At 56.1% G+C, this 25,645-nt stretch overlaps 1 protein-coding gene across 1 annotated transcript; it reads left to right on the forward strand.

The window, feature by feature from the left end:
* Positions 1-986: 986 nt before the first annotated feature.
* DLL1 (delta like canonical Notch ligand 1) lies at positions 987-21,392 on the forward strand. Its single transcript, XM_007950499.1, has 12 exons — positions 987-1,040; positions 1,359-1,667; positions 2,208-2,268; positions 2,433-2,690; positions 4,591-4,651; positions 5,019-5,149; positions 5,251-5,420; positions 5,528-5,744; positions 6,978-7,767; positions 7,859-8,093; positions 16,827-16,950; positions 21,334-21,392. The coding sequence occupies exons 1-12, from the start codon at positions 987-989 to the stop codon at positions 21,390-21,392; spliced, it is 2,469 nt and encodes an 822-aa protein (XP_007948690.1).
* The last annotated feature ends 4,253 nt before the right edge of the window (positions 21,393-25,645 follow it).

Genomic DNA, 25,645 nt, shown 5'->3' on the forward strand with positions numbered 1-25,645 from the left:
GGGCGGGGGCGGGGGCGGGGCGGAGGTGGGAGCGGTGGGGGCGGGGCGGGGATTGCACATTTTACAGCTCACTGACCATTTGGCGAGCATTGAGAGGAGGGTTTGGAAAAGTGGCTCCTTTGTGACAGCTCTCGCCAGATTGGGGGGCTGCTCATTTGCATCTCATTAGCCATGCGGGCGGCCGGCGGCATATAAGGAAGCCGGGCGCCGCCGAGACGCAGATCAGCGGCGCTCGCTCTCCGAGTTCAGGCCGGCCGCGCAGGGACCGCCGTAGGACGCGCCGGCGCCGCGTCCACTCCGCGACACCGACCGCTCCCCGACCTCGTGCGCCTCTGGGTGGATTCGTGGAAAAGACGCACATCTTCTCTGCGGCTCCAGAGAGGCGGCTCCAAGTGCTCTCTGAGCAGCCGCGCTGCCGAGTGGCTCCCGGGGTCGCGATCTGCAGGGCGCACCAGCCCGTGCACCCCGAAACGGCGCCCGCCGCAGTTGGCCCGCGCTCCCCGAAACGGATCGCGCCTCCGCCGCCCGTGCACCCCGCCGGGTCGCCGCCTGCTCCTTGGGCGCGGGGATTACCGCCTGGCCGGCAGGGATCGCCCGATCGCCGCGTTCTAATCGGCCCTGGAGGCCGCTGGCAACGCCTGGGAATTAAACTAACCAGTGGCCGGAGACAAAACCAGGAAGAGGACGCTGAGCCTCCCGCGGGCTGGAAGGGAGGGAAGCAAACCGAAAGTTGCGCCCGGCGAGCACCCCCCCCGCCGTCGGAGAGCAGCCACCCTGCGCCGTCCGCCGCCGGGAGGCGACTCAGCGGGGACAGGGCAGAGGAGAGGCGGGGAGAGCCAGTCCTCCTTATCCCTGCCCCGGGCAAAACACCGGCCTTTCGTCTGTCCGCACTTCTGGCAACCCCTCCATCCTCCATTAATTGCCTATCATTTTAAGAAGAAAAAAAAAAAACAAAAGGGGGAGGAAACAGGGCGAGCGAGCGCGCCATGGGCCGTCCGCGCGCGCTGGCCCTCGCTGTGGCCTCCGCCCTGCTGTGCCAGGTGGGTCACTGGGGCTTCTATTCAGATGGGGCCTGGTGTTCTAGGGGGAGGGTAACCGGGCTCCGCTGTGGCAGGCGCCGGGTAACCCCAGGCCCTGAAGTTCAGGGAGTGGCTCCCGGGCCTGCTGTGCCAGGTGGGGGACTCGGGGTTCGGGCGCACACGGATGGGCGCAGATCGCGGAGGCCCGCAGGGGGCGGGAGCCCGACACGGCACGCACACTGTCGTGGGACAGCGACGCCAGGAGAGGCGAGCCGGCGGGCGGGCTCCGGGCGCGGGGTGCGCTCTGCCCGGCGCCCACAGCCCTACCCCCGCGCGCAGGTCTGGAGCTCCGGCGTGTTCGAGCTGAAGCTGCAGGAGTTCGTGAACAAGAAGGGGCCGCTGGGGAACCGCAACTGCTGCAGTGGCGCGGCGGGAGGCTCGGGGCCGCCGCGCTGCGAGTGCAGGACCTTCTTCCGTGTGTGCCTCAAGCACTACCAGGCTAGCGTGTCCCCCGAGCCTCCCTGCACGTATGGCAGCGCCGTCACGCCGGTGCTGGGCGTCGACTCCTTCAGCCTGCCCGACGGCGCGGGCGGCGGCCACGCGGCCTTCAGCAACCCCATTCGCTTTCCGTTCGGCTTCACCTGGCCGGTGAGTACCGCTGGGAGGCCGCGGGGCACCGGGGCGGCCGGGAGGGGCAGGCGGAGGACTAACGGCCGAGGGCCCACAGGCTCCCAACCCTGCGCACTGCCCAGGCTCCGGCAGCGAAGGGAGCTCGGTACTGGGACCTCCTGGTTCCGGGTCCTACTTGGGGCTGGTGGTATAGGGCCGGCCCAGGTGACATGTCGGGCCCAGGCGTCCGACCTTGGGCAAGGATTTATACCCAGAACGCTAGGAACAACTGTTCCCCGGCCCCTCCCCCCAGTGACCCTCCTGCTCTCCCGAACTTGTTTTAAAGCATAATATCCTGTAAAACAGGCTGAAAAAACACAGCAGGAAACAGCTCTTAAAAAGTTCTTCCATTTCCTTAAGGAAAGTGAAAACAGGCCAAAGAGATCCCGTCTGTGTCCGCCCTGCCACACACACACACACACACACACACTCGCACACCCAGGCCTCTGTGATCCGTTGCACTGGGATGGGGGCTGGTTTGGGGAACCCGGGGTTTATGAGCACTGCCTTCCATTCCAGGGCACCTTCTCTCTGATTATTGAGGCCCTTCACACGGACTCTCCAGGGGACCTCACCACAGGTAAACACAATCCCGAAAAACTGTGGGACTGCACCCTCTCCGCCTGCGTGGCCACCCAGAGTGTCAGGACAGAGGGGAGCTGCCCTCTGGTGTCTCTTAGCTCCAGAGGGATGATCCCTGTGTTCCACCCTGCTGCCCTTCACCTCTGTTTCCTGCCCCTACAGAAAACCCAGAGCGTCTCATCAGCCGCCTGGCGACGCAGCGGCACCTGACGGTGGGCGAGGAGTGGTCGCAAGACCTGCACAGCAGTGGCCGCACGGATCTCAAGTATGCCTACCGTTTCGTGTGCGACGAGCACTACTACGGTGAGGGCTGCTCCGTCTTCTGCCGCCCCCGGGATGACGCCTTTGGCCATTTCACCTGCGGGGAGAGGGGAGAGAAGATCTGTGACCCTGGATGGAAGGGCCAGTACTGCACTGAGCGTGAGTCTCCTTGCTGGGATTCTGGGGGGTGCCCGGGCCCAGGGCAGAGCACCCAGAGCCCCTGCTCCTGGGCTGTTCAAACCTCCCAGAGCCCTTATCCATCGGAAGCTGTCTTTCTTAATCAGAGGGTTTCACCATGGGGCCAGGGGTCAGGAAATCAGCGTGTACAGCCCCGGGGCGTGGATGGTAGGCTGGGAGGACCGGAAGGAAGGAAGCCAAGGGTGGTAGGGGCAGGCTGCAAGCCAGAGTTGCTGCAGCAGCCTCTCATCTGTAATTGCTCGCGAAGGTGGTGCCCCCAGGGCCATGTTTCTAAACGTCTACAGTGACACACACTGTGTTATCAACACCCCATGTCACTGTGTGTGTGTGTGTGTGTGTGTGTGTGTGGTGTCCCTCCTCCCCCCAGTGTATGCAAACATAGAACACCACCCAGAGAGGCCACTGTTGTTCTCGTCATCCCAGGACAGTGGGTGTCCGGAAGCTTGTCCACAGGGACAGTGGCTGTCAGGCCTGGGGAGGGCACAGTGTGCCCTGCCTGCCCCATGGGTTTTTGTGCCCTTTTACTTGTTCAAAGGCTTGCCCAGTGCCTGGCCTGGTGGAGAGGTGGCTTGGTGCTACAATAGTGAAACCAAGCTTCCCTGCCAGATTACTAGGACCCAAATGTCAGCTCCCTGGTGCCAGGCGGAACTCTGCAGGAAGCAAAGTTGTCAGGGATGGGGGTGGGGCTGACTCCCGGCCTGGCTGGCTTCCCTGGGCCTCTGCCGGTCCCCAGAGGTCTCAGATTTGCTTGGTGAGGAGTTGGTGGGGCCTAAACCGAAAAACCAAACTCACTGCCATGGAGTCGGATCTGACTCATAGCTATCCCTCCTTGGGTTTCTGAGTTTGTATCACTGGGGAAGTAGATTGCCCAACCTCAGTCCAAGGAATGGCCCGTTAGGTTTGAACCACCAGCCTTCTGGTTAGCAATCCAATAAATGCCTTAGGCACTCCCCCACCAGAGCTCGCGGCCTGGGCCTAGAACCCTCCAGAAAGCCCAGTCCAGGGGAGAAGGTGAGCTAGGGGGCTCCCAGGCAGCGGGGGGTGGGGGTGGGGGGGTGCACGCCCGGGAGGTGCAGGGCCCAGTCTGGCCCCGCGCCAGGGGGTGGGGCGGCCCGTCCCTTTGGCCAGCCGCTTTCTCGAGTCCCGAGTCCCCCAGACCCGGCCGAGAGGCCCTGGTCAGCACGCCTGGTCTGAAGCTGACTGTCCCACTGAGCACTCGGCCGTTGCTTGACGCGTTTCCGAAGCCGGCCACAGAAGCCACTGGGCTCGCCTGGCCCTCAGCTCGGCCACAGGCTGCGCCCACCCTCTCCTTCCTCCCGCCAGAAACTTGGACTTTTCCTTCTCATTGCAATGCTCGGCCGCCCCCGCCCCGGCGCGCGTGCCGTAGATTAGCTCTCTCCCCGCCGCCGAGTGTGCGCTCCGGGCGCGCGTGTGCGCGCGCGTGCGCACGCGGGCCGCCGCGGGGGCCGGGGGAGGGGAGGCCGCATTGTGGCCCCGGGGCAGCTGCTGGGAGAGCGCAGACAATGGAGCAGCTGTCCTGCCCGGCACCCTGCACGCCAGCTGTCCACTCTTATCTACACACACGCTCCCCGGGATGGGAGGAGGGTGGGGCTTAGTGCTTAGAACGGGGTGGGGGAGGGGCGGAGGGGAAGGACTTCTGACCCTCGGAGAAGAAAAGGGGGCGGTGGGGGTGGGGGCTCCGGAGTCCGCTTTTGTCCGCGCGCAACTGTGTTAAGAGGAAGGTTGGCCCGAGGGCTGAGTGCGGTCCGCGGTTACCAGGCAGGATGGATCAATACCCCGCCAGATTGGGGAGATTAAGTCCCAGGCGCCGACCCTCACGGGCCCTTCTCTCTTCCTACAGCGATCTGCCTGCCCGGGTGTCACGAGCAGCACGGGGTCTGCGACAGGCCAGGGGAGTGCAAGTGAGTTGGCGGGCGCTCCTGCCCTTTGCCCTTCGGGTCACCCTTTTACACCCAGTGAGTCTGTGCTCGGTCCCTAGGTCATCCTGTGAGAAACCCCGGCGGGATTAGCGGGGGGGAGGGGCTCTACTGCCGTGCTGCTACTGGAGGAATGTGTGGGGTGTGGGGTCACTGGGTCACAGGGAGCTGTTTACAAAGGTGGGCACTGAAAGTGAGGGCCTTTAGCCTCTGGGCTCCCAACTGTGGGCCCCCGCTAGCACAACCTGGGCAGCTTTGGCTGCCTGCAGCCGACTCCCTGGGGGCCCCAGGCCTGGTGTGGGTGCTGCTGTGTGGCGGCCTCTGACCCAAGGCCCTCCCGTCTGTCCTGCAGGTGCAGGGTCGGCTGGCAGGGCCGGTACTGCGACCAGTGCATCCGGTACCCCGGCTGCCTCCATGGCACCTGCCAGCAGCCCTGGCAGTGTAACTGCCAGGAGGGCTGGGGCGGCCTCTTCTGCAACCAGGGTGAGCGTCCTGCCCGAGCCCGCCTGCCGCGAGGGGACCCCTTGCGCGGTGGCCACTGCGGCCGGCCTTCCTGACCTGACGTGCGTCCCACCCCCCCGCAGACCTGAACTACTGTACCCACCACAAGCCCTGTGGGAATGGAGCCACGTGCACCAACACGGGCCAGGGCAGTTACACCTGCTCCTGCCGGCCAGGGTACACAGGCCCCACCTGCGAGAGCGAGGTCAACGAGTGTGCCCCCGGCCCCTGTAAGAACGGAGGAAGCTGCACAGTACGTAGTGGGTAGTGGTGGGGCTGTCCTGGGAGGAGGGGCCTGCAGGTGGGGGTGGGGGTGGGGAGTGGCCTTCGAAAGCCAGTTTACCCCCATCTGTTACCTAGGACCTTGAGAACAGCTACTCCTGTACCTGCCCACCTGGCTTCTATGGCCAACACTGTGAGCTGAGTGCCATGACATGCGCTGACGGCCCTTGTTTCAATGGGGGGCGGTGCTCGGACAACCCCGACGGGGGCTACACCTGCCACTGCCCTGTCGGCTACTCTGGCTTTAACTGCGAGAAGAAGGTGGACTACTGCAGCTCCTCGCCCTGCTCCAACGGTAAGCGGATGGCCTGCAGCGGCCGAGGCAGGCCACCGAGGCACACTCCGTCCCGCCTCACCCACTCGCTCCCTCGTGGGGTGGGGTGAGCAGTTAGGGTTGGTGGCTCAAGTCCGCCCAGAGGTGCTTGGGAATAAGGGCCAGGCGACCTGCGCTATCAGCGCAAACCCCACAGAGAGTCCTCCCTGGCACCTGGGAGTCGCCACGAGTCGGAGCTGGCTTGGTTCTTGGGTACCATCTCTTTGTGAGGGACTTTGTGGCGTGCTGTGTCTGAGAAGTCGAGGATTCCCTGCAAACTTTATCCCTGAGGCCCTAACACCCAGCAAGGACAGGCAAGCAGGGCCCTCCCCCCCGCCTCTCATAGGGAAGGCGTCAGGCGGAGCATGGAGTGGGTGCGCCAGCCGGCACGGCCCCTTGTAACTCCGTGGGTTCACGTGGCAGCGGTACCCTGTGCATGCAGGGAAGCCCAGCCCTGCTGCCTTGTTCCCAAACACAGCAGTCTGGGGGTCGGCGCCTGGGAACCCGGGAGAAGGGAGTCTGTTGCTGCTGGAGCAGAACGAGGGGGCCCTGCCAGCGGGGCCTCGATGTGCCAGTGGGCTCGGCCCGGCTACCTCGGAGGGCCTGCCGCTGGGCGCAGAGGAGAAAGTGCCATGTAGGCGAGCAGGGCAGGGCCTGTGGGTCAGCTGTATGTCACTTCCACGCCCTGGACCAACGTGGCCACACGCCTTCTCCTCAGAGACGGGGTTGCCGGGAGGTTTAGGGAGCTTGGCGGGATGAAAAGACCTGCCGGCACCCGTGCCCCCTGCCTCCTTCCTCCTTCCATCCCCCCCTTCCCTGCGCACCATGCTCTTCTTCCCTTGCCGTGTCCCTGTGGCCAGGAGCCTGGCCTTCTTGAAGCCCTGGTGCCTTTGCATGACTCTTGTGGGGACTGGCCCCTTTCTGGGTTCCGTGAGGGCTGAACGAAGTGGGGTGGGTGAGACGCTGTGCCCAGTGCCAACGCTCCCCCTCTGATGCACGGCCCTGATGGAGTTTACTTTCTGAGCTGGAGTTGGACTCTTCCCAGTGGGTTAATCATCGCCAGATAGGGTACAGTGCCTTTAGCGGTGGACGCGTGGAGGCCAAAGGCTGTCTTTCGTTTGTCTTTCTGGCTCTGGGGTCCACTTGGTGCCAGACACGTGGTAGACGCGTGAGCAGGTGCCAGGAGGTGAGTGACGTATCCCTGCTGTGTTCCAGGGGCGCGGTGTGTGGACCTGGGCACTTCCTACCTGTGCCGGTGCCCAGCCGGCTTCTCGGGCCATCACTGCGACGGCAACGTAGATGACTGTGCGTCCCTGCCCTGCGTGAATGGTGGTACCTGCCAGGACGGCACCAATGACTACTCCTGCTCCTGCCCCCCGGGGTACACGGGCAAGAACTGCAGTGCCCCGGTCAGCAGGTGTGAGCAGGGGCCGTGCCACAATGGGGCCACCTGCCACGAGAGGGGCCGCCGCTACGTGTGCGAGTGTGCACGCGGCTACGGCGGCCCCAACTGCCAGTTCCTGCTGCCTGAGCCGGGGCCTGTGGTGGTGGACCTCACCGAGCGCTACCTGGAGGCCCCGAGTGGGCGCTTTCCCTGGATCGCCGTCTGTGCCGGTGTCGTGCTGGTGCTGCTTCTGCTGCTGGGCTGTGCGGCCGTGGGCGTCTGCCTGCGGCTCAAGGCGCAGAAGCGGCGACTGCCGGCCGACGTGTGCCGGGCCGAGGCGGAGACCATGAACAACCTGGCCAGTTGCCAGCGTGAGAAGGACGTGTCGGTCAGCATCATCGGGACCCCCCAGGTGAAGAACACCAACAAGAAGGCCGACGTGCACTGCGACCACAGTGCTGACAAGGGCAGCTTCAAGGCCCGCTACCCAGCCGTGGACTACAACCTGGTGCAGGACCTCAAGAGCGAGGACCCTGCCCGGGACGCCCACGGCAAGCGCGAGGCCAGGCCCGAGCCCCGCAGCTGCGCCGGCGTGGAGAGAGGCCCCTCGACGCTCAAGGGGTGCGTGGGGCACCGGGCAGGGTGGGGCGGATGCCTTGGGGCCTGGGTTTCCTTCCCAGCTTACTGTGCTCCTGGCTTGGCTTCTCTTCAGAGGAGAGGTGTCGGAGTGCAAGAGGCCGGACTCCACGTGTTCCACGTCGAAAGACACTAAGTACCAGTCGGTATATGTCATCTCCGAGGAGAAGGACGAGTGTGTCATCGCGACCGAGGTCCATATGGGGCTCATGTCGGGGCATCGGGGCTCGGTGTGGGGCTCGTGTCGGCATCGGAGGCATTGGGGCGGCTCTGTGGGGCTCGTGTCAGGGTGTCGGGGCACTGGGCTCAAGGTGGGCTCGTGGGGCATCAGGCACTGGGGTTCAGTGTCGGGATGTTGAGGCTTGGTGTTGGGGCTCAGTGTGGCACTGGGGCATTGGGGCCCAGCTGTGGCATCAGGACTTGGTGTCAGGGCACGTGAGCTGTGTGTGGGGCCTGGCGTGGGGCTGAGCACAGAGCTCGGTGTGGGGCACTGAGATGTGGGAGTGCAGCACATGGCTTGGTGCAGAATCATTGGGGTGTTGGGGCTCGGTGTCAAGGTGTAGAACTTGGTGTAGAGTTTGGTGTGGGGCTTAGCACAGGGCTTGATGGGGGGACATTGGGATGTCGGTGCATGGTGTCAGGGTATGGGGCTCAGCACAGGGCTTAGTGTGGGGGTGTCGGGTCAGGGTTCACTGTTGGGGTGTCAGGGTATCGGATTCAGCACAGGGCTTGATGTAGGGACATTGGGGTGTTGGGGCCTGGTGTCGGGGTGTGTGGCTCAGCACAGGGCTTGATGTGGAGGCATTGGGGTGTCAGGGCCTGGTGTCAGGGTGTGGGGCTCAGCATAGGGCCTTGTATGGGGGCATTGGAGGGTCGGGGTCCATTGCCGGGTGGTTGGGGTATGGGACTCAGCCCAGGGCTTTATATGGGGGTACTGGGGGTATCAAGATGTGGGGCTCAGCACAAGGCTTGGTGTAGGGGCTCTGGGGTGTCGGGGCTCACTGTTGGGTTCTCGGGGCTGCTCCCCTGGACGCCGGGAGGTGAGGAGAATAGAGGAGGCAGAGAACTGTCTGACCCCATCCTTAACGCCGCCTCTCCCTTCTGTTTCGTGGCCTACCCAGGTGTAAAATGGAAGTGATACGGCAAAATCCCCATTTCTCTTCAAATACATAGAATTCCAAGGATAGCTGCCCAGACGGATGCTGCTGTGAGAGGGGCGGAGGCCCCGGACTGCTGCTGAGAACGCCATTCAGACCGAGCTGGCCCTCTTGCCGACCTTGACAAGCGCCTGCAGACGGCCTGCGCGGGCCGGCGGGCAGGACGCCCCTTGCACTGCCCCTGAGTTTCCGTTGCACTATGGACATGGCTTTGAAAAGATTTATATTGAACGGACGGACAGCCTGAGGACAGATGCTCGTGCTGCCTGAGGTGTGTGTCCTGGGCCCTGTGAGCCTGTCTCTCCTTCACTTAGAAGCCCAAACACTGCCTTGATTGTCCTCTTTTTGATACTGAAATATGTTTTTCTAGGTGGAAAAAAATGTGTGTTATTTTTTGGATTTGTAAAAATATTTTCATGATATCTGTAAAGCTTGAGTATTTTGTGATGTTCATTTTTTATAATTTAAAACTTTTGGTAAATATGTACAAAGCACTTCAGGTCTATGTGACTATATTTTTTGTATATAAATGTATTTATGGAATATTGTGCAAATGTTATTTGAGTTTTTTACTGTTTTGTTAACGAAGAAATTCCTTTTTAAAATATTTTTCCAAAATAAATATTATGAATGACAACCAAAGGTGTCCTCACTCACGCCCTGTCCCTGGTGGGAGAGGTCCTAGCAGGCATAAACTGGAACTCCCCTGGCTTTAACCAAGAGGTTCATGTCCACTGAGATGTGCCTTGGGGAAAGGGCTGGAGATCTGAAAAGTCAGCCGTTGAAAGCCTCCTGGAGCACTTGACTCTGCCACGCACGGGGCCTTCAGGAGTCACAGTCAACTTGCTGGCACCTGTCTGCTCTTCTCTCATCAGTTTCCTTGTTTGAGGCCCTGGCGTTCCTGTGGTAGATTCTCACTGTGCATGGCGACAACGGTTTGATTCCCAGCCAATGTACCTCAGGTACCACCACCTGGAGGTCCATGGAGGCTGCATGTTGCATTGATGCTACACAAGTTTCAACAGAGCTTTTAGGCAAAGGCCTGGCCGTCTAAGTCTGAAAATCCACCACCAATGAGAACCAGTGCAGTACAGTTCGACTGACACACAAAGGGTCACCAGGAATCGGGCTCAACGAGGTGGTAACTGGTTTGGTTTCTCCTAAATGGACTTGCCCCGCCTACTTGTTCTGGGAGAACCCTGGAGACAGAGATGACCTTGCCTTTGCTCTTTTAAAAGTGTGTCTGGCTTCCCTGCACTGATGCAGGGTGACGTTCTCACTCCCATGCTGCATGGAGGACCTCCCTGTGGTGGTGCCATTGAAGGGATTTAACAAGGCCAGCTCTGCCACTGCCAGCAACTGACCTGGGAGCAGCGTGCTGTCTCGGATCATAGCTCATAGGGTCTTCTCATGCTGGGCTTTATTGGGGTGGCCACTTGCCTTTTGAGCCTTGCTTTTTTAAGACTTGAGCAGAGCCTCATCTTGCACCAGATACCCTGCTTTCCTCTCTGCCTGCTTTGAGCATCAAACACAAATCTGGACCTGGTCACCCAGGCCTTGCACAGGCTGGCCCCTCACTCCCTCCTGCCTTGTTTTATGTTCTTTCCACCCACTTTCTCCTGTCACTCTCTGCCCCAGCCCCACTGGCCTTTCTCCAGCACACAGGGCTCTCCTCCCCAACACTGTGAGCTTTCCGACGGGCTCCTCCCCTGCCCTAAAGTCTCCCTAGCTCGCCATCATCCAGAAGCCTTCTCTGGGCCCCCAAACTAGGTGCCCACCCCTGTGGACAGAGGCCCTCAGAGCAGCTTACTTGTGGCATTGTTATTAGTGAGTGCAAGCAATCCTCGGTGTGAGTTCTGCAGCCCATGACCCCAACTTGGTGCTTCAAGATCCTCCAAAATGCTGCTCAAAAGTGGGAGCTACAGGTCGAGGACACACACAGACACACATCCAAAGCAGAAGAGGTGCTTGTCAAAGTTTGTAAGGACACTTTGTCGTGAGAGTTGTCTGATTTTGGTGCTCACTCTTACCAGGGTCACTGGGATTTTGACCCTGCTACCATCTAGTTGATTCCAACTCAGTGACCCTAAAAACAGAGTAGAACTACCCCATATGTTTTCAAGGCTGTTGTCTTTATGGAAGTGAAGCCCAAACCAAACATACCACTATCAAGTAGATTCTGAGTCACAGTGGCCCTAGAAAATAGAGTGGAATTGCCCCAGAGAGTTTCTAAGGCTGTCAGTCTTTGTAGAAGCTGACTGCCCCATTTTTCCCCTGTTGAGCTGCTGGTGGGTTCAAACTCCCAACCTTTTGGTTAACAGCCATATGCTTTAACCACTGTGCCACCGGAGCTCCCTAGTACTTTGGAACTAAAGAGTAAAACCAAGCGAGCGATTATCTGCATGGACAGTTGTGTCCTGCTGTTCTCACTTTGATACCTGGTTTCCAGACATAGCTATTCCCAGGTGGTGCAGACAGGCATGTCGCTGCTAACCAAAATGTTGGCCGGAGGAACTCGCCCACAGGGGCCTTGGAGACAGGCCTGGTGACCTGCTCTCTGAAAGTCACAGCCACGAAGACCCTACGGAACAGTTCTACGTGAGCACGTGCAGTCACCACGAGTTGAAGCTGACTGGATGGTGACCAGTTCACCACACCAGAGAGCACCCTGGGTGTGTTTGCGTGGTGTCCAGCAGAGTCAGATACTGTTAGTTGCTTCTCAGTCTGTGAATTTCTGGGAAGGGAGGGGAGTTCACATGCTGTCTAAGAGGAAAAGTCCTAGCGAATTCAAGTGTGGGCGTGAGAGGCCAGCCTCCAGGAAAGCGCAGTGGCTGCAGTCGAAGGTGGTGCCTCACGCCACAGGCACGAGACGTTGAGGTGCCTTTGAGAACCTCCAGTGCTTGCCACATGAAAGTGATCACAGGTCATTTTTATAGGTGACATGCATCACTGCAAGGTGTCTGTGTTTTTCTCAGAGCAACCTTTGTTCATTCTCATTTGCTTAAATCCATGATTTTTCCTTTCAGAGAGACCCATCTGACCTCAAGGACACAGAACTGAGGCACACCTGCGCCTGACCCAAGCCCTTGTCTTTTCAGTCACCTCCTATGCATGTGAAAGCTGGACAACGGATGAGGAAGACTAAAGAAGAACTGATGCCTTTGAAATAGAGTATTGGTGAGCAACATTGACCACACCGTGGACTGCCAGGAGAACGAACGAGTCTGTCTTGGAACAAGTGCAGCCAGGATGCTCCTTAGAAGCAGGGATGGCAAGGCTTCATCTCATGCATGTTGGACACGTCATCAGAAAGACAAGTCGCTAGAAAAGGACATGATGGTGGAAAGTGGAGGGTGAGCACAAGGAGCCCCTCCAGGAGGCGGCTAGCGCTGTAGCCACAATGGACTTGAACACACTGATGATCGTGTAGACGGCGCGGAGCCAGGCAACGTTTTGTTCTGTTGCGCAGGAGGTTGCCATGAGTAAGAGCCACCTACGGGAAGACGACGGGCTATGACGGGATGTGATCAGCAAATGGAGGTGGATGGTCATCCCAGGACCTCTTCTACGATGGTTTCTCTCTCTCAGGCAGGGAATTTATTTAGGTCTATTTCTCAAACTCCCCCGGGGCCCCCAACCCTCTTCCGGGGGTGCAGGCTTGCCTCTCCCGTCAGAATGCCCCAACAGAGCCCTGCAGAGGCACTGGCCTCTTCATAGTGACTGAGGAAGGGGGCTGGGCTTAGCTCAGTGCTCACAAGTGAGGACTGTTTTGTGAATTGGCCATGGCAACATGAACTTTCCCTGGCACACTGCCAGTCGACACTGCATTTGGCGAGTCCCCAGGAAGCACAATCTGACCCATCCGGAAGTCGGCGGGTTTGTATGTTGCAATCCACTTGCCCCCTTCCTGCTACACAGTTCTTTCCGGGAACAGAGAGAGGCGTTTTCACTCTGCCTGCCATTTCGGATGGTCTGCGCCATCGCCTCTCACTAGCCTGGGGAGTGTCACCGTGGGGTGAGCCTTCCCCAGAACCATCCGCACATTCACTTGCTCCCATTGGCATAAGCACAGGTGCCACTCCACACATAAAAGCCACCTTGGAATTGGCTGGGTGTTAGATCTCATCCTCTCTCCAGACTTGCGTGTGGAGCCGCGGGCCCAAGGGGGACCTCGACCACTGGTTGAACATGGGGTGAGGCTGAAGCTGAGGGGCTGGGCTGCTTCCCTGAGGCCAGCAGGACAGCTCTCTGGGGCGTCCTCCTCTTCCTGCCTCTGGGGACAGCCCCTTGGAGACTAGAAGCTGTGGGAAGGAAGGAGATTCTCTCCTCCGTTTCTGTAAGGCCTATTTTGATTCCAAGAGTAGAATTAAGAATGTAATGGGACAACCGAAGGCTCTGGGGAAAGCCTGTGATGTGAGGCCAAGAGTGTGGCTTCCGGACCCGCTGGGCTGTCAAGGACAGCGTCGCCAGGTTCTTCTAGGGGACGCCTGAGGGTCTCACGGCAGAATGAGGAAGTGTCTTAATAATGTGTGTGGCTTGGGATTAAAGCCAGAATTGAATAGGAAATTCAGTAATATGTCTGAAGGTGATACTCCATCCTTAAAAAGACAGTCTTTGAAATGAAACTAGCAGGCAAGCAAACATGTAAATAATCAAAAATTACCTAAGAACAGCAACAAAACAAGAAAACTTCAGAGTTTTTGCTCCCTATTCTTGCCCCCTCTCCCTGGTACTGTGACACCCCTCCCTTGCATTGCTCAGTTGCCTGTGTGTCAAAATATCTCGTGGACCTTGGAAACTATTTGAAAATGTATTGTGTAGAATGTAATAAAATGATGAGATTTTTATACAAAAAAAAAAAAAAGAATGTGTTTGACTACGGACTTAGGACCACAGTTACGGGGACGCTGAGGTCCACTGGTGTACCATAGTTCACAAAGACGATGTTCTACTTCCTACTTTGGTGAGCAGTGACTGGGGTCTCAAGAGCTTGTGAGTGGCCATGTAAGATGCAACTAAGGTCTCTCTCCCCATCCAGAGCAAAGAAAATGCACGGTGCAAGGCAACGAGCTATCCCAAGGACTAATGGACCCTGTGAACCTCAGCCTCCAGGACCCTCAGACCAGAGTTAGATGGTGCGCAACTCCTGCTGCTGACTGCTTTGAAGGGGATCACAACAGAAAGTCCTGGACAGAGTGGGGGAAAATGGGAAACAAAACTTAGAATTACAAAATGACCAGGCTTACTGGTCTGAGAGAGACTGGTGGAATACTGGAGACCATGGCCCTTAGACACCCTTCGGGTCCGGAATTGAACTCACCCGCATGGCTCAGCTTCCAATCACAAACTAGGCAGGCCTATAAGGTGACCGACAGCCCCTGGGAGGTGCGCACGCATTAGAATGATCAAACGTAGGAGGAGATCACGAGGGCCAAGCGGGCAGCGCTTGCCCAGGATAAAGCTGACAAAGGAGGAAGAGGCAGGAAAGTAGGACCAAGGGGACGCCCAGGAAGTGGGGAGAGAGCTGTCACAATGTTGTTGTTGTTGTTGTTAAGTGCCGTCGAGTCGTTTCCAACTCATAGTGACCCCATGCACAGCAGAACGAAACACTGCCCGATCCCACACCAGCCCCACAATCCCTGCTATACTTGAGCCCATCATCGCAGCCACCGTATCAATCCATCTCGTTGAAGGCCTCCCCCTCTTTCTTCGACCCTCCACCCTACCAAGCATGACATCCTTCTCCAGGGAATGGTCCCTTCTTACAACATGACCAAAATAGGTGAGACGAAGTCTGGCCATTCTTGCTTCCAAGGAGCATTCTGGCTGCACTTCCTCCAGGACAGATCTGTTAGTTCTTTTAGCAGTCCATGGTACTTTCAGCATTCTTCACCAGCACCACAACTCAAAAGCATCAACTCTTCTTCAGTCTTCCTTATTCATTGTCCAGCTCTCACATGCATACCAGGCGATTGGAAATATCATGGCTTGTGTCAGGTGCACCTTAGTCCTCAATGAGATATCCTTGCTCCTCAGCACTTGAAACAGTTCCTTCGCAGTTGACTTTCCCAATGCTACACGTCGTCTAATGTCCTGACTGCTGCTTCCGTTGTCACAATGTGGGGACTGCAATTGGCGTCACAAAGCAGAATGTGTGTGCATTGCTGAATGGAAAACCAATTTGCTCTGTAAACTTTCACCCAAATCATAATTAAAAAAGAATGTGATTGCATGTGTGTGACGTGTCAGTGTGTGAGCATGTGTGTGTAACTGCATGTGTGATAACATGTATGTACATGTGTGTATATCAGTGTGAGTGTTAATTTTTGTCAATGAGTGGGTGAGTGTGAATGTATGGTATGCATAAACATGTATGTGTTTGAGTGTCAACATGTGTGCACATCATTGAGCATGTGTGTTAGCATGTATGCATGTCAGCAAGTGTGTATGAGTGAGTGTGCACATCAGGAGTGCATGTGTGTGTCAGTGTGAGCATGTGTGCACATCAGGGACTGTGTGTCATAGTGTGTCAGTGTGAGCATGTGTGCACGTTAGCAGGTGTGTGTGTGAGCATGTGTGTACATCAGCAGACTGTGCGAGTGTGTGTCAGTGTGAACATGTGCGTACGTCAGCGACTGTCATAGTGTGTCGGTGTGAGCATGTGTGCATGTCAGCGAATGGGTGTGTGAGCGTGTATGCACATCAGCCGTGTGTGTGAGAACATGTGTGGTGCTGCTGCTGGTGGAGGTGCCCACCAAGTCCTGGCGCATGTGTCCTCTCTGGTATTTCTGGCCCTTCCCCTTGAAGAGTCCGAGTCTGGGCAAGAAAATGTCTCTTGATGCTGGGGCAAGTTGGCTGTCCAGTCCTGGGGAAAGTGAAATGGACATTTTAAGTGAGCATCTAGGAAACAGGCCTTGGTGTCCTTCTGTCCATTTATTCGCCAGAAAAGTGCTTCTTTCAGATGCAGCTCAGTGGTCATTCAATGTGTACTTTGCTCCGAGATGGGTGCTGCCCGTGCAGTGGGGATGGCTGCCAGCTCTCTGGGGCTCCTGGATTACTGGTGGGAAAGGGGGCGCCTCTGCTGAGGTGCACAGGCTCCTGCCCATCTTGGGACGCAGGGGCCATGCTCCTCCACTGCAGTCAGCTGTCGAGGCCGGCTCTGGCCAGCGGCGCGAGCAGAGGAATGGCTCTACCTCTGGCTGACGCGCTGAAATGCTGGGATGAGGCTCTTCTGCCTCATCCCTGCATTGGATGCCTTCTTCTTGGTCTCTGTCTTGGGAGACTGACCAAACGGGCAAGAGAACCTCACTTGACACCTCCACCAGTCAGTAGACCCCGTATCACCTGACCACCCGCCCTTGAACCCTGTGCCCCGCCCCCAGCCAACATCACCCCGAAGTGCCCGGATGTAAGATCAGCTGCAGAGGCCCTTCTCCTGGGGTTGACCCCTGTGTCCCCTCACCTCTTCTTTGGAGCATTTGGGTGTTGTTGATCATCCCCATACATACGTCACTGGGACTGTCTCATTTCTCCACTGTAGTGAATTGCTAGAAGTGGAATTATTTTTGTCAAAGGGAAGACACATTTTAAAGACTCTTACTATATATTTAGAAATTTGTGTCTGGAAAATTTTTGCCAATTTACAATCCTACCACCTGTTCTTGGCCAACATGATATTAGCGTTGAAAAACCTTTCTTTTGCCTCTTGAGGTGGACATAGCAGACCATAGTCCCTTTAGTCTGTGTGCTTACAGTTTTGAAGACCTGTTTCCATGGGTTTGGGGTCCTGTTCCCCTCACCTGCTCAGGATCTCGCAGAGTCCAGACTCTGGCGTTTGAACACACTGTGTGACTTAGACCTGCTGGCTGGGTCATCACCCTCCTTCAGGTGGGTCATCGCTCTCCTTCAGGAGGGACAGACTCCTTCCTGCCGGCCCAGCGGCTGGGGTCCCGTCTGCTAGGGGGTTTGGATTATGCAGAAGTCGTGGCCCTGCACCTGTGGAGTTACCCGGGTAGGAGACAGGGCTTCTCTTTGTGATGTTGTTGAGGCCAAGCCTGTGAGGACTGGCCCCTAAACCTTGTCCCTTCTGAGTTCTACAAAGACTGGAACCGACACGGAGACACAGGGAGGAGAGAGACCCCTCGTGAGGCTGGATAAGGATCCAGGCATTGACACTGGCAGGACCCTGACCTGGATGCTTAGCCTCCCGAACTGTGAGACAATGTCTGTCCTTTACAGCCACCCCTGTGCCACAGCAGCACTGAGTGACAGGGACAGGGAGGGCCGGGCTCAGGGCTGAGGGAAGGGTCGGTGCCGGGCCAGCCCGTCCTGGTGAAGGCGCTCTGCCGTGAAAACACAGAGAGTGAGCCCTGAGCGTCTGCCCAACTTTCACAGGCGGCTCTGTCTGCTGCTTGTCTTTATTTTTCAGTAACCCAAGAAGACGCACACATTTCAAGTGAGCAGTTTGTTGAGTTTTGAGACATGTGTATAAACCAAGCCAAACCCGCTGATTTGGAGGCAATGCCCACCCACAGCGCCTCTAGAGGACAGAGTGGAACTGCCCTGGAGGGTTTCCAAGGCTGTCAGTCTTTATGGAAGCTGACTGCCTCATCTTTTCCCCGTGGAGCAGCTAGTGGGTTCCAACCACCGGCCTTCTGGTTAGCGGCCAAGCACTTTAACCACCATGCCACCAGATACACGGATAAACTCACGAATAAATAAAGAGACAGGAGAAATAAGCACGACTCCTGGTGACCCTGCCGGAGCAGAGCCGGCCTCAAGGGCCCTCAAAGGCGGGTTCTTCAGAGGCGGGTCACCAGGCCTCCTTCCTGGCGCCTTCTGCTCCTCGGGTTTCTGGGATTCAGCCCTGCCGCTGTGCACTCCCACACCTCACCTCTGCAGTTGCTGAGGGTGGGGACTGAGCCGCCCCAGTGGGCCGGGCGGGTTAGTGGGTCTGCAGATGCAGCCTTCACTGAGCCCCGTGGTGAGCATCTTCCTGCCCCGTCCTGGCCCAGACTGCATCCCCACCGGGCACCCCTCGAGCACCTGCTGCCGCTCTGTGTCTCCCTGACGCTGTTCCTGCTCTGACTCAGGCCTGGGCCTCCCTGCAGGGAGGGGCTCCTGCTGCACGAGGTGGGGCCAGGGGACCCCTCTGAGCAACTCTACTGGGGGACCGAGACATGGAGCTCATGCCTGGCACTGCCCACTGGCACCCAGGACGGTTTGGGCGGGGAGGCTCAGGAGGAGACACAGTGGCACTGGCCGGGGGTCACTGGGAGGGTGGCACTTTTTTTTTTTTTATTTTGATTTATATTTATTTATTTACTTTATATTTTATTTATTGTGATTTTGGTGAAGATTTACAGAGCAAATTCACTTTTCATACAGCAGTTCACATATACTTTGTCTCATGTCATTGACCACAGTTTACCACAATGTAACAGCTCCCCTCCCACTTCCTCCCCATAGTTACCTCTTCCCAGTGTCCATCCCTCCATACTCTCCTGCGCCCTGAGCTGTCTCCCTGTGCATAAGCAGCCCTTCCTTCTCCCATGATTGTTCTCTCCAGGGCATGTGTCTACTTGAGGTAAATGTTTAACTCACATAGGGTGGCACTTTTTAAGTGGGGGGTATCCCATCAAGGCTGACTCAAAACAGGAGAAAGGGTGTGGACTCTCCCCCGTCTCCGCTGGCCTGCGTGCCTGTCACCAGAAACACGAGTGGCTGCCATAGTGCGGCAGGCAGCGGCCACGCTCAGCACTGGGCCCAGGATTTCTCCCCCTGCCCCGTGCCCCTTCATGGCTCTTTTTTGAGACATGAGCCATCTGTTTAGAGAGACCACCTGGATAGAGGGAAAGAGAGGCTCCAGGGCTCACGCTCACCTTTATTCGGCTGGCGGGCGAGTGGTGCGGAGGGCTCTGTGCAGCTGTGGGACAGGCTGCAGCAGCTGTGGAAACTGAACCCCCGCTCGGCCCTGAGAACTTGCCTCACCTCAGGCAGCAGGTGGCTGGCTGCACGGCGGCCCCACTCTGGTAGCGCCAGCCCTCTGCATCCTGCTCAGTCTTCAGTCTGCCTTTGCTCAGATGGAATGATAGGGACCCCTTCCCAGATGGGAGAGCTAGGGCCAGAAGATGAGGGAGTCGGGGCAGGTGGGCAGGGAGAGCTGGGGCCAGAAGTCCTCATTCATCAGAAGGCCAGGGCTCTGGCTCGTCAGCCGGGGAGGTGGCCTCATTCCTCCTCCTCAGTGACGAAGAAGCTCTTCAAGCTGTAGGAGACGACACCCTGACTGCCACCCTTGCTGGTGCCGGGGACACCACAGCGCTGGGCAGGGGGAGGCCCCTGGGCTGGTGAGCTGCCGGAGGGCAGAGGCGGCGAGGGTGCCGTGAGGCAGAGTGCTCGGCGGGGAGGCACAGGGCTGACCGGGAGGGCCTGTTTGTGCACGGCAACACAGGGACGCTTCCCAGTTTTTACACTCCTTGTCCACAGGTAGCAGGGAGTCACCAGCCCATGTCATGGATCACCGGCCCTGGAGTGAGTCAGACTGGGTGGCTGGCATCATCCTTCCCAACAGACAAATGACTCACCTCAAACTGCGATTTCTCCCCAGCACGGCCAGGTGGGATTTGGGTGATCAGCCACTTGTTTTGAAAATATTTTAAATGTGTTCAGAACCTAAACTCATCATTAGGGGTCAAACATCTGTGCATGTGGATTGAGTTAACCTGCTCTTACAAGCCACCCGTGGGTGTAGTACTGCAGATGTCCAGTGGAAGCACAGCCAGTTTTATGCCCAAAATAGAAGATTCAGGAACAAGGAGCTGGGCGCTGCAGCCCTCTGACCATATGTTGACAGACGTCTACAGGCAGAGGGAGAGCAGTCTCAGAGTGAAGGTGACCAGTAGCCTGCTCGCTGTTGGGTCCAGGTGGGAGGTGCTGGACTGGAAACGTGCACCAGCTCTTTGTGCAGAAGGGGCTTCAGGATCAATGCTGGGCAGGACTCAGCTGTGTTGGGCTTCAGAAGCAGGTTGCCTGGTATCCTGGCCTCTTCTGAGGAACACGTCCTGGGCAGCCGTCAGCCTGTGCCCAGATGGTTGGAGAGGAGTGGAGCTCCAGTGTACTCCTTCCCAATCAGGACGCAGATGTGCTGTCAGCTGCAAATGTCCAGCCAAGGCACGATGGGGGTGGGGCTGCACACGCACGGTGCTCCATCAACTGGGCTCCTTCCACGTGTCCTGCTAGGTCCCTGCTCTCTGCTGAGGCACTGAAGCCCCACACAGCAGCTCGCCGGAGGTCGCAGATGACAAGGAGTCAGCATGTCCCCTCAGCCCATGGTTGCCTGGCAACCAGCACAAGCATTCGAAATACTTCCATCTTCTGGAAATGGTCTCTGATTCTAAGAGTCTTGGACTCTAAGTAGGGCAGATAGGATTTCTATTTTATCAGTGGGGAATCTGAGGCTCCAGCACATGTAGGTAGCATGGTAGGACATCAAGCGAGCTTACCTTCCCATAACCCTGAGGCCCTTTAAATGGGTTAGAAGGTAACTTTTATTCGATTATGTCCTTTGCAAATCTTGATATTCTTCTATTGGATAGGCTTAAAACAGCCACTTGGATCTAAGCATTATATTTCTTGTGTACTGCCCTGTTTCCAGGTCACACCAGAATGACAAAACAAGCCCACTGACAGACAAAATTCCAGCTACTCTGTGGAAATGCAGGGCCCTTTCCCATTCCTCCAGAGCAGTGCCGGCAGCACTCTCTACAGTGACTGGAATGCCTCCATCAGCCCTGTCCAATATGACGGCCACATGTGGCCAGTGACTACTGTACTGGAAGCACATCTCAGGAGAAGGGTTAGCGTGGTGCTCAGTGGCTGCCATTGCCTTCCTCTGCTGCAGCTGTCCGTGAAGACCCGGCTGCTCTCTCTGCTGCTGATGTGGGCTAAGTGTGTGCATTCCCAGACTGAATCCTGACTCCATTTCCTATGCCTCCATTAGCTATGCCAATTTGTGCAATTGCTTTTTGTCTCCCAAAATATTTTGTTTAAGTCCCAACCTCCAGTACCTGTGAACGTGACCTTGTTTGGAAACAGACTCCTTGCAAATGCTATTTGTTAAGATGGGGTCATCCTGGAGCATGTTATTGTTAGCTGCTGTTGAGTTCACCCAACTCATGACAAACCCATGCACAACAGAGTGAAGCCCTCCCCAGTCCTGTGCCTTCCCCAAGACGAGAAACTCCACTGAAACCTGTTCACCATCTTAGCAACATACAAGTCTCCACTGACAGATGGTGGCTTCACATGAGGTCCCCTGGTGGGGACTCGAACCTGGCCTTCCCCATGGACGTGGAAACTCTGCCCCTGAATCCTCCCTGTCCCCATCCTGGAGTAGGGTGGAAGGAGATGATGAAGAAGCTCAATGTCACCAGTCAGGACAAGATCACGGGCTGACCACAGAACCAGCCATCAACTGCTCATTGCAAGTTCAAGTTGAAGCTGAAGAACATGAAAACAAGCCCATGACAGTCAAAGTACAACCTTGAGTATATCCCACCTGAATTTAGAGACCACCTCCATAATAGATTTGATGAATTGAACATGAATGACTGAAGACCAGACACTTGGTGGGATGACATCAAGGACAACGAAGAAAGCAAAAAGTCATTAAAAAGACAGAAAGAACCAAAATGGACGTCAGAAGAGACTTGGATACTTGCTCTTGAATGGAGAGTACTCAACACGAAAGGAAGAAAGGATGAAGTAAAAGACAGCTCTTTTACAGAAGTTTCAAAGGCAACTTGAGAAGACCAAGTCAAGTAATACAACAAAATGTGCAGAGACTTGGAGTTAGAGAACAAGAGGGGAAGAACATGCTCAGCATTTCTCAAGCTGAAGGAAGCTCGAAGGTGCATATTGAAGGATTCTAAGGACCAGGCAGTGTCCTATTCTGCTGTACACTGGGTTGCTGTGAGTTGGAGCCAACTTGATGGCACCTAACAGCAACAACAACATGGGAAAGAATTGACAGACACAGGGGGCATCAGAAGAAGGTGGAAGGAATCCAAAGGGTCACTGCACCGGAAAGAATTGGTCAACCAATTCAGGAGGTGGCGTATGATCGAGAACTGATGGTCCTGAAGGAAGAAGCCCAAGCTGCAGTGAAGGCATTGGTGAAAAACAAGGTTCCAGGAGGTGACGGAATACCCACTGAGATGTTTCAACAAACGGGTGCAGTGCTGGAAGCACTCTTTTGTCTACACCAAGAAATGTGGGGAGCTGGGGACAGGGGTATGGGGAGGGGCCCTAGAGGGACATGGAGAAGGGGCATGGGAAGGGTTCTGGGGAGGGGATAAGAGGAGGGAGTGTAGGGAGGGGTGCACGAAGTATGGGGAGGGGAGCCCACGTTGGGCATGGGAGGGAGCCAACAGGCTGCTGTGGTTCTGTGTGGTTGCCTCGGACGCTTCACGGGGCCCCTTTGTCTCGGCTGACAGTTGGGCCCTGTCATCTGTGCCCTAGAACCCAGGGTGCTCCTGGGGAGATACCCAGCTCCCCCCACCCCCACCCCAAGAGGACATTTCCGACGGGCCCAGTGACAGGTGCGGGGGCAGCTGCTCCTGAGTCACGGCCCGGCTTCTTTCCAGTCCGCTGTGTGTGGGGTCAGGGGCTCCCACAGGGCTTTGCTCACAAATGTTCAAGGCATGCTCTCGAGTCTCCTCACTCCGGCAACAGCTCTGCTATTTATTAGCTGAGTCACGGGACCGCGGCAGGTCTGGGGGTCCCACGTGAGGGGGAAGCCTCGGTTGCCAGCCCCTGCGGCTGCTTTGAAGTACGCTGCTTCTCCAGGGGCGTCTTTTGGAGAGGAATCATCCAGCCTATGCTTGGGGCAGGCTCTCAGAGATGGTGTCAATTGTAAAGGGGCTCAGGCTCATTTTGGGGGTGGGGTGGGGAGTGAGAATCTCACTGTGCTCTGCCTGTGAAGGCTCCCACCCCGACTGATGGGCCCGTCTCCCAGTAGGTGTCACCCTACTGGGCGCACGTGTGCATGCCTGTGCACCGTGTGAATGAGTAGGGGTGCTCGGGGCACGGTGGCCTGGTAGCGGCACTGCACAGCCGTTAGCTCACTCACTTGACAAATATTTAGAGAGTGACCTTGGGCCAGACCCTATGCTTAATGAGCAAATCAGCAAGGTGCCCGTGGGTCTCATGGCACTTTTATGGAGTAGTGCCTAAGGCACTTTGACTGCTAACCAGAAGGCTGAGGGTTCAAACCCACCAGCCACTACTCGGAAGGAAGACTGGGCAATCTACTTCTGTAGAGATACCGCCTTGGAAACCCAAGGAGGGGTCGGATCTGACTGGACGGCAGTGAGTGAGCACTCAGTGTGGAGGGCATTTGCAGGCTGAGAGATAAAGAAAGGCCTGTGTTTGGCAAAGGGTGTCTGGTTTCAGAGGAGTCCATAGGACTCCACAGCTCCTCTCAGACTTTGACCCCAAACGCTATGAATGTCCATGCTTGATCGTCATGGCGTCTCTGCGTCTCCTGGAAACTTTGGCTTCCACCAGTAAGTTGTTCCTTTAATGTGGTGACGGCAGCATCTCCCATGATGGCCTGTTTACGGCTATACCTCCTTATGCTCAGGTCTGACAACCAAACTGAAAAACCAGCTGCTGTCAACTCTGCCTCCTGTCGTCCCCACATGTGTCAGAGGACAACTGTGCTCTGGAGGGTTTCAGTGGCTGACTTACTTGGAAGGAAATCACCAGACCTTTCTTCCGATATTCAGGCCAAAACCAAACTTGTTGCTGTCAAGTTGCTCTGGACTGATAGCAACTCTAGAGAACAGAGTGCAACTGCCCCACAGGGTTTCCAAGGCTGCCATCTTCACAGGGACAGACTGCCACATCTGTCTCCTGTGGGGTGGCTGGTAGTTTCAAACTTCGGGTCTTTTGGTTAGCAGCCAAGTGCATAACCACTGTGCTGCCAGCCCTCTTTCTTCAGATATGTTGTTGTTGTTTGCCGTCGAGTCAGACCTGACTCATAGCGACCCCTCCTTGGGTTCCTGAGGAGGTATCACTACGGAAGTAGATTGTCCAATCTTCCTTCTTCAGGTATAGGACTTCAAAATACTCTGCTGGCAACGTACCAGGCCTTGCTCTTTAAAACATTTCATCATCACAGGTACTGTGTGTTCATGAAGTGTTGTCACCTGTGGGGAGAAATCTGACCTGGTGCCATGGAGTTCAATGATCCACAGATATTCAGATGAGAAAGAACGTCACTCAAGAGCGAAGAGCCTTTTGAGCCTTGATGTCTTCACAGCCCTAGATGGGATTCCATTGTCTGTCCCATCAGGCTGGGCTTTTTCTCACTGTAGTTAGGTGCCATCCAATCGGTTCTGACTCATATCGCCCCTAAGAACAACAGAACGAAATGCTGCCTGGTCCTGCGCGTCATCACAACCGTTGCTGTTAGAGCCCGTTGTTGCAGTCACTGCGTCAAACCAGTTCGCTGAGGGCTTTCCTCTTTTTCGCTCACCCTCTTCTTTACCAAGAATGCTGTTCCTCTGCAGGCGGTGGTCTCTCCTGAGAACATGACCAAAGTGTGTGAGACGAAGTCCTGCCACCTCCCTTCTGAGGGGCATTCTGGCTGTACTGCTGGCAGTCCATGGTGTGTGCAGTATGCTTCTCCAACAGCATAATTAAAGGCACCAGTTCTTCCTCAGTCTCCCTTTTTTATTGCCCAGCTTTTGCACACATATAAGGTGACTGAAACTATCAAGGCTTGGGTCGGGCACCCCTTAGTCCTTAAAGTGATATCTTTACTCTTTAATGCTTTGAAGAGGTTGCAATGTGCAGTATGCTGGTTGATTTCTTGACTGCTACCTCCCTTGTATTGATGGTGGATCCAAGTAAAATGAGATCCTTGACAAATTCAGTCTTTTCACTGTTTCTCATGATGTTGTTTATTGGTCCATTTGTGAGAATTTTCATTTTCTCTATGTTGAGGTATAACCCATACTGTCGGCTATAGTCTTTGATCTTCATGAGGGAGTACTTCAAGTCTTCTTTGCTTTCAGCATCGAGGTTTGCCATCTGCAGATTGTATGTTGTTAATGAGTCTTCCTCCAATCCTGATGCCTGTTCTTGGTTTAATCCAGCCTCATATTATTTGCTCAATATAAAGATCAGCCAGACTTCGTCTCATCTACTTTGGTCATGTTGTCAGAAGGGACCATTCCCTGGCGAAAGATATCATGCTTGGTAGGGTGGAGGGTCAGTGAAAAAGGAGAAGGCCCTCAATGAGATGGATTGACACAGTGGCTGCAACAATGAATGGGCTCGAGTATAACAAGGATTGGGAGGCTGGTGCACAATTGGGCAATGTTGCGTTCTGCTGTATATATGGTTGCTTTGAGTTGGAGCTGACTAGACAGCACCTAACAACAACAACAGCATAAAGATTGAGTAAGTATGGTGAAAGGATACAACCCTGACACACACCTTTCCTGATCTTAAGCTATGCAGTATCCCCTTTTTCTGTTCAAATGACTGTCTCTTGGTCTATGTACAAATTCCACATGAGTACAACCAAGTGTTCTGGAATTCCCATTCTTCACAATGTTTTCTATAATTTTTTATGATCCACACAGCCAAATGCCTTGGCACAGTCAATGAAACACAGGTAAACATCTTTCTGGTATTCT

This window comes from Orycteropus afer, unplaced genomic scaffold (assembly GCF_000298275.1).
Source record: "Orycteropus afer afer isolate SDZICR_OR568_19922 unplaced genomic scaffold, OryAfe1.0 scaffold00273, whole genome shotgun sequence".
Lineage (NCBI taxonomy): Eukaryota > Metazoa > Chordata > Mammalia > Tubulidentata > Orycteropodidae > Orycteropus > Orycteropus afer.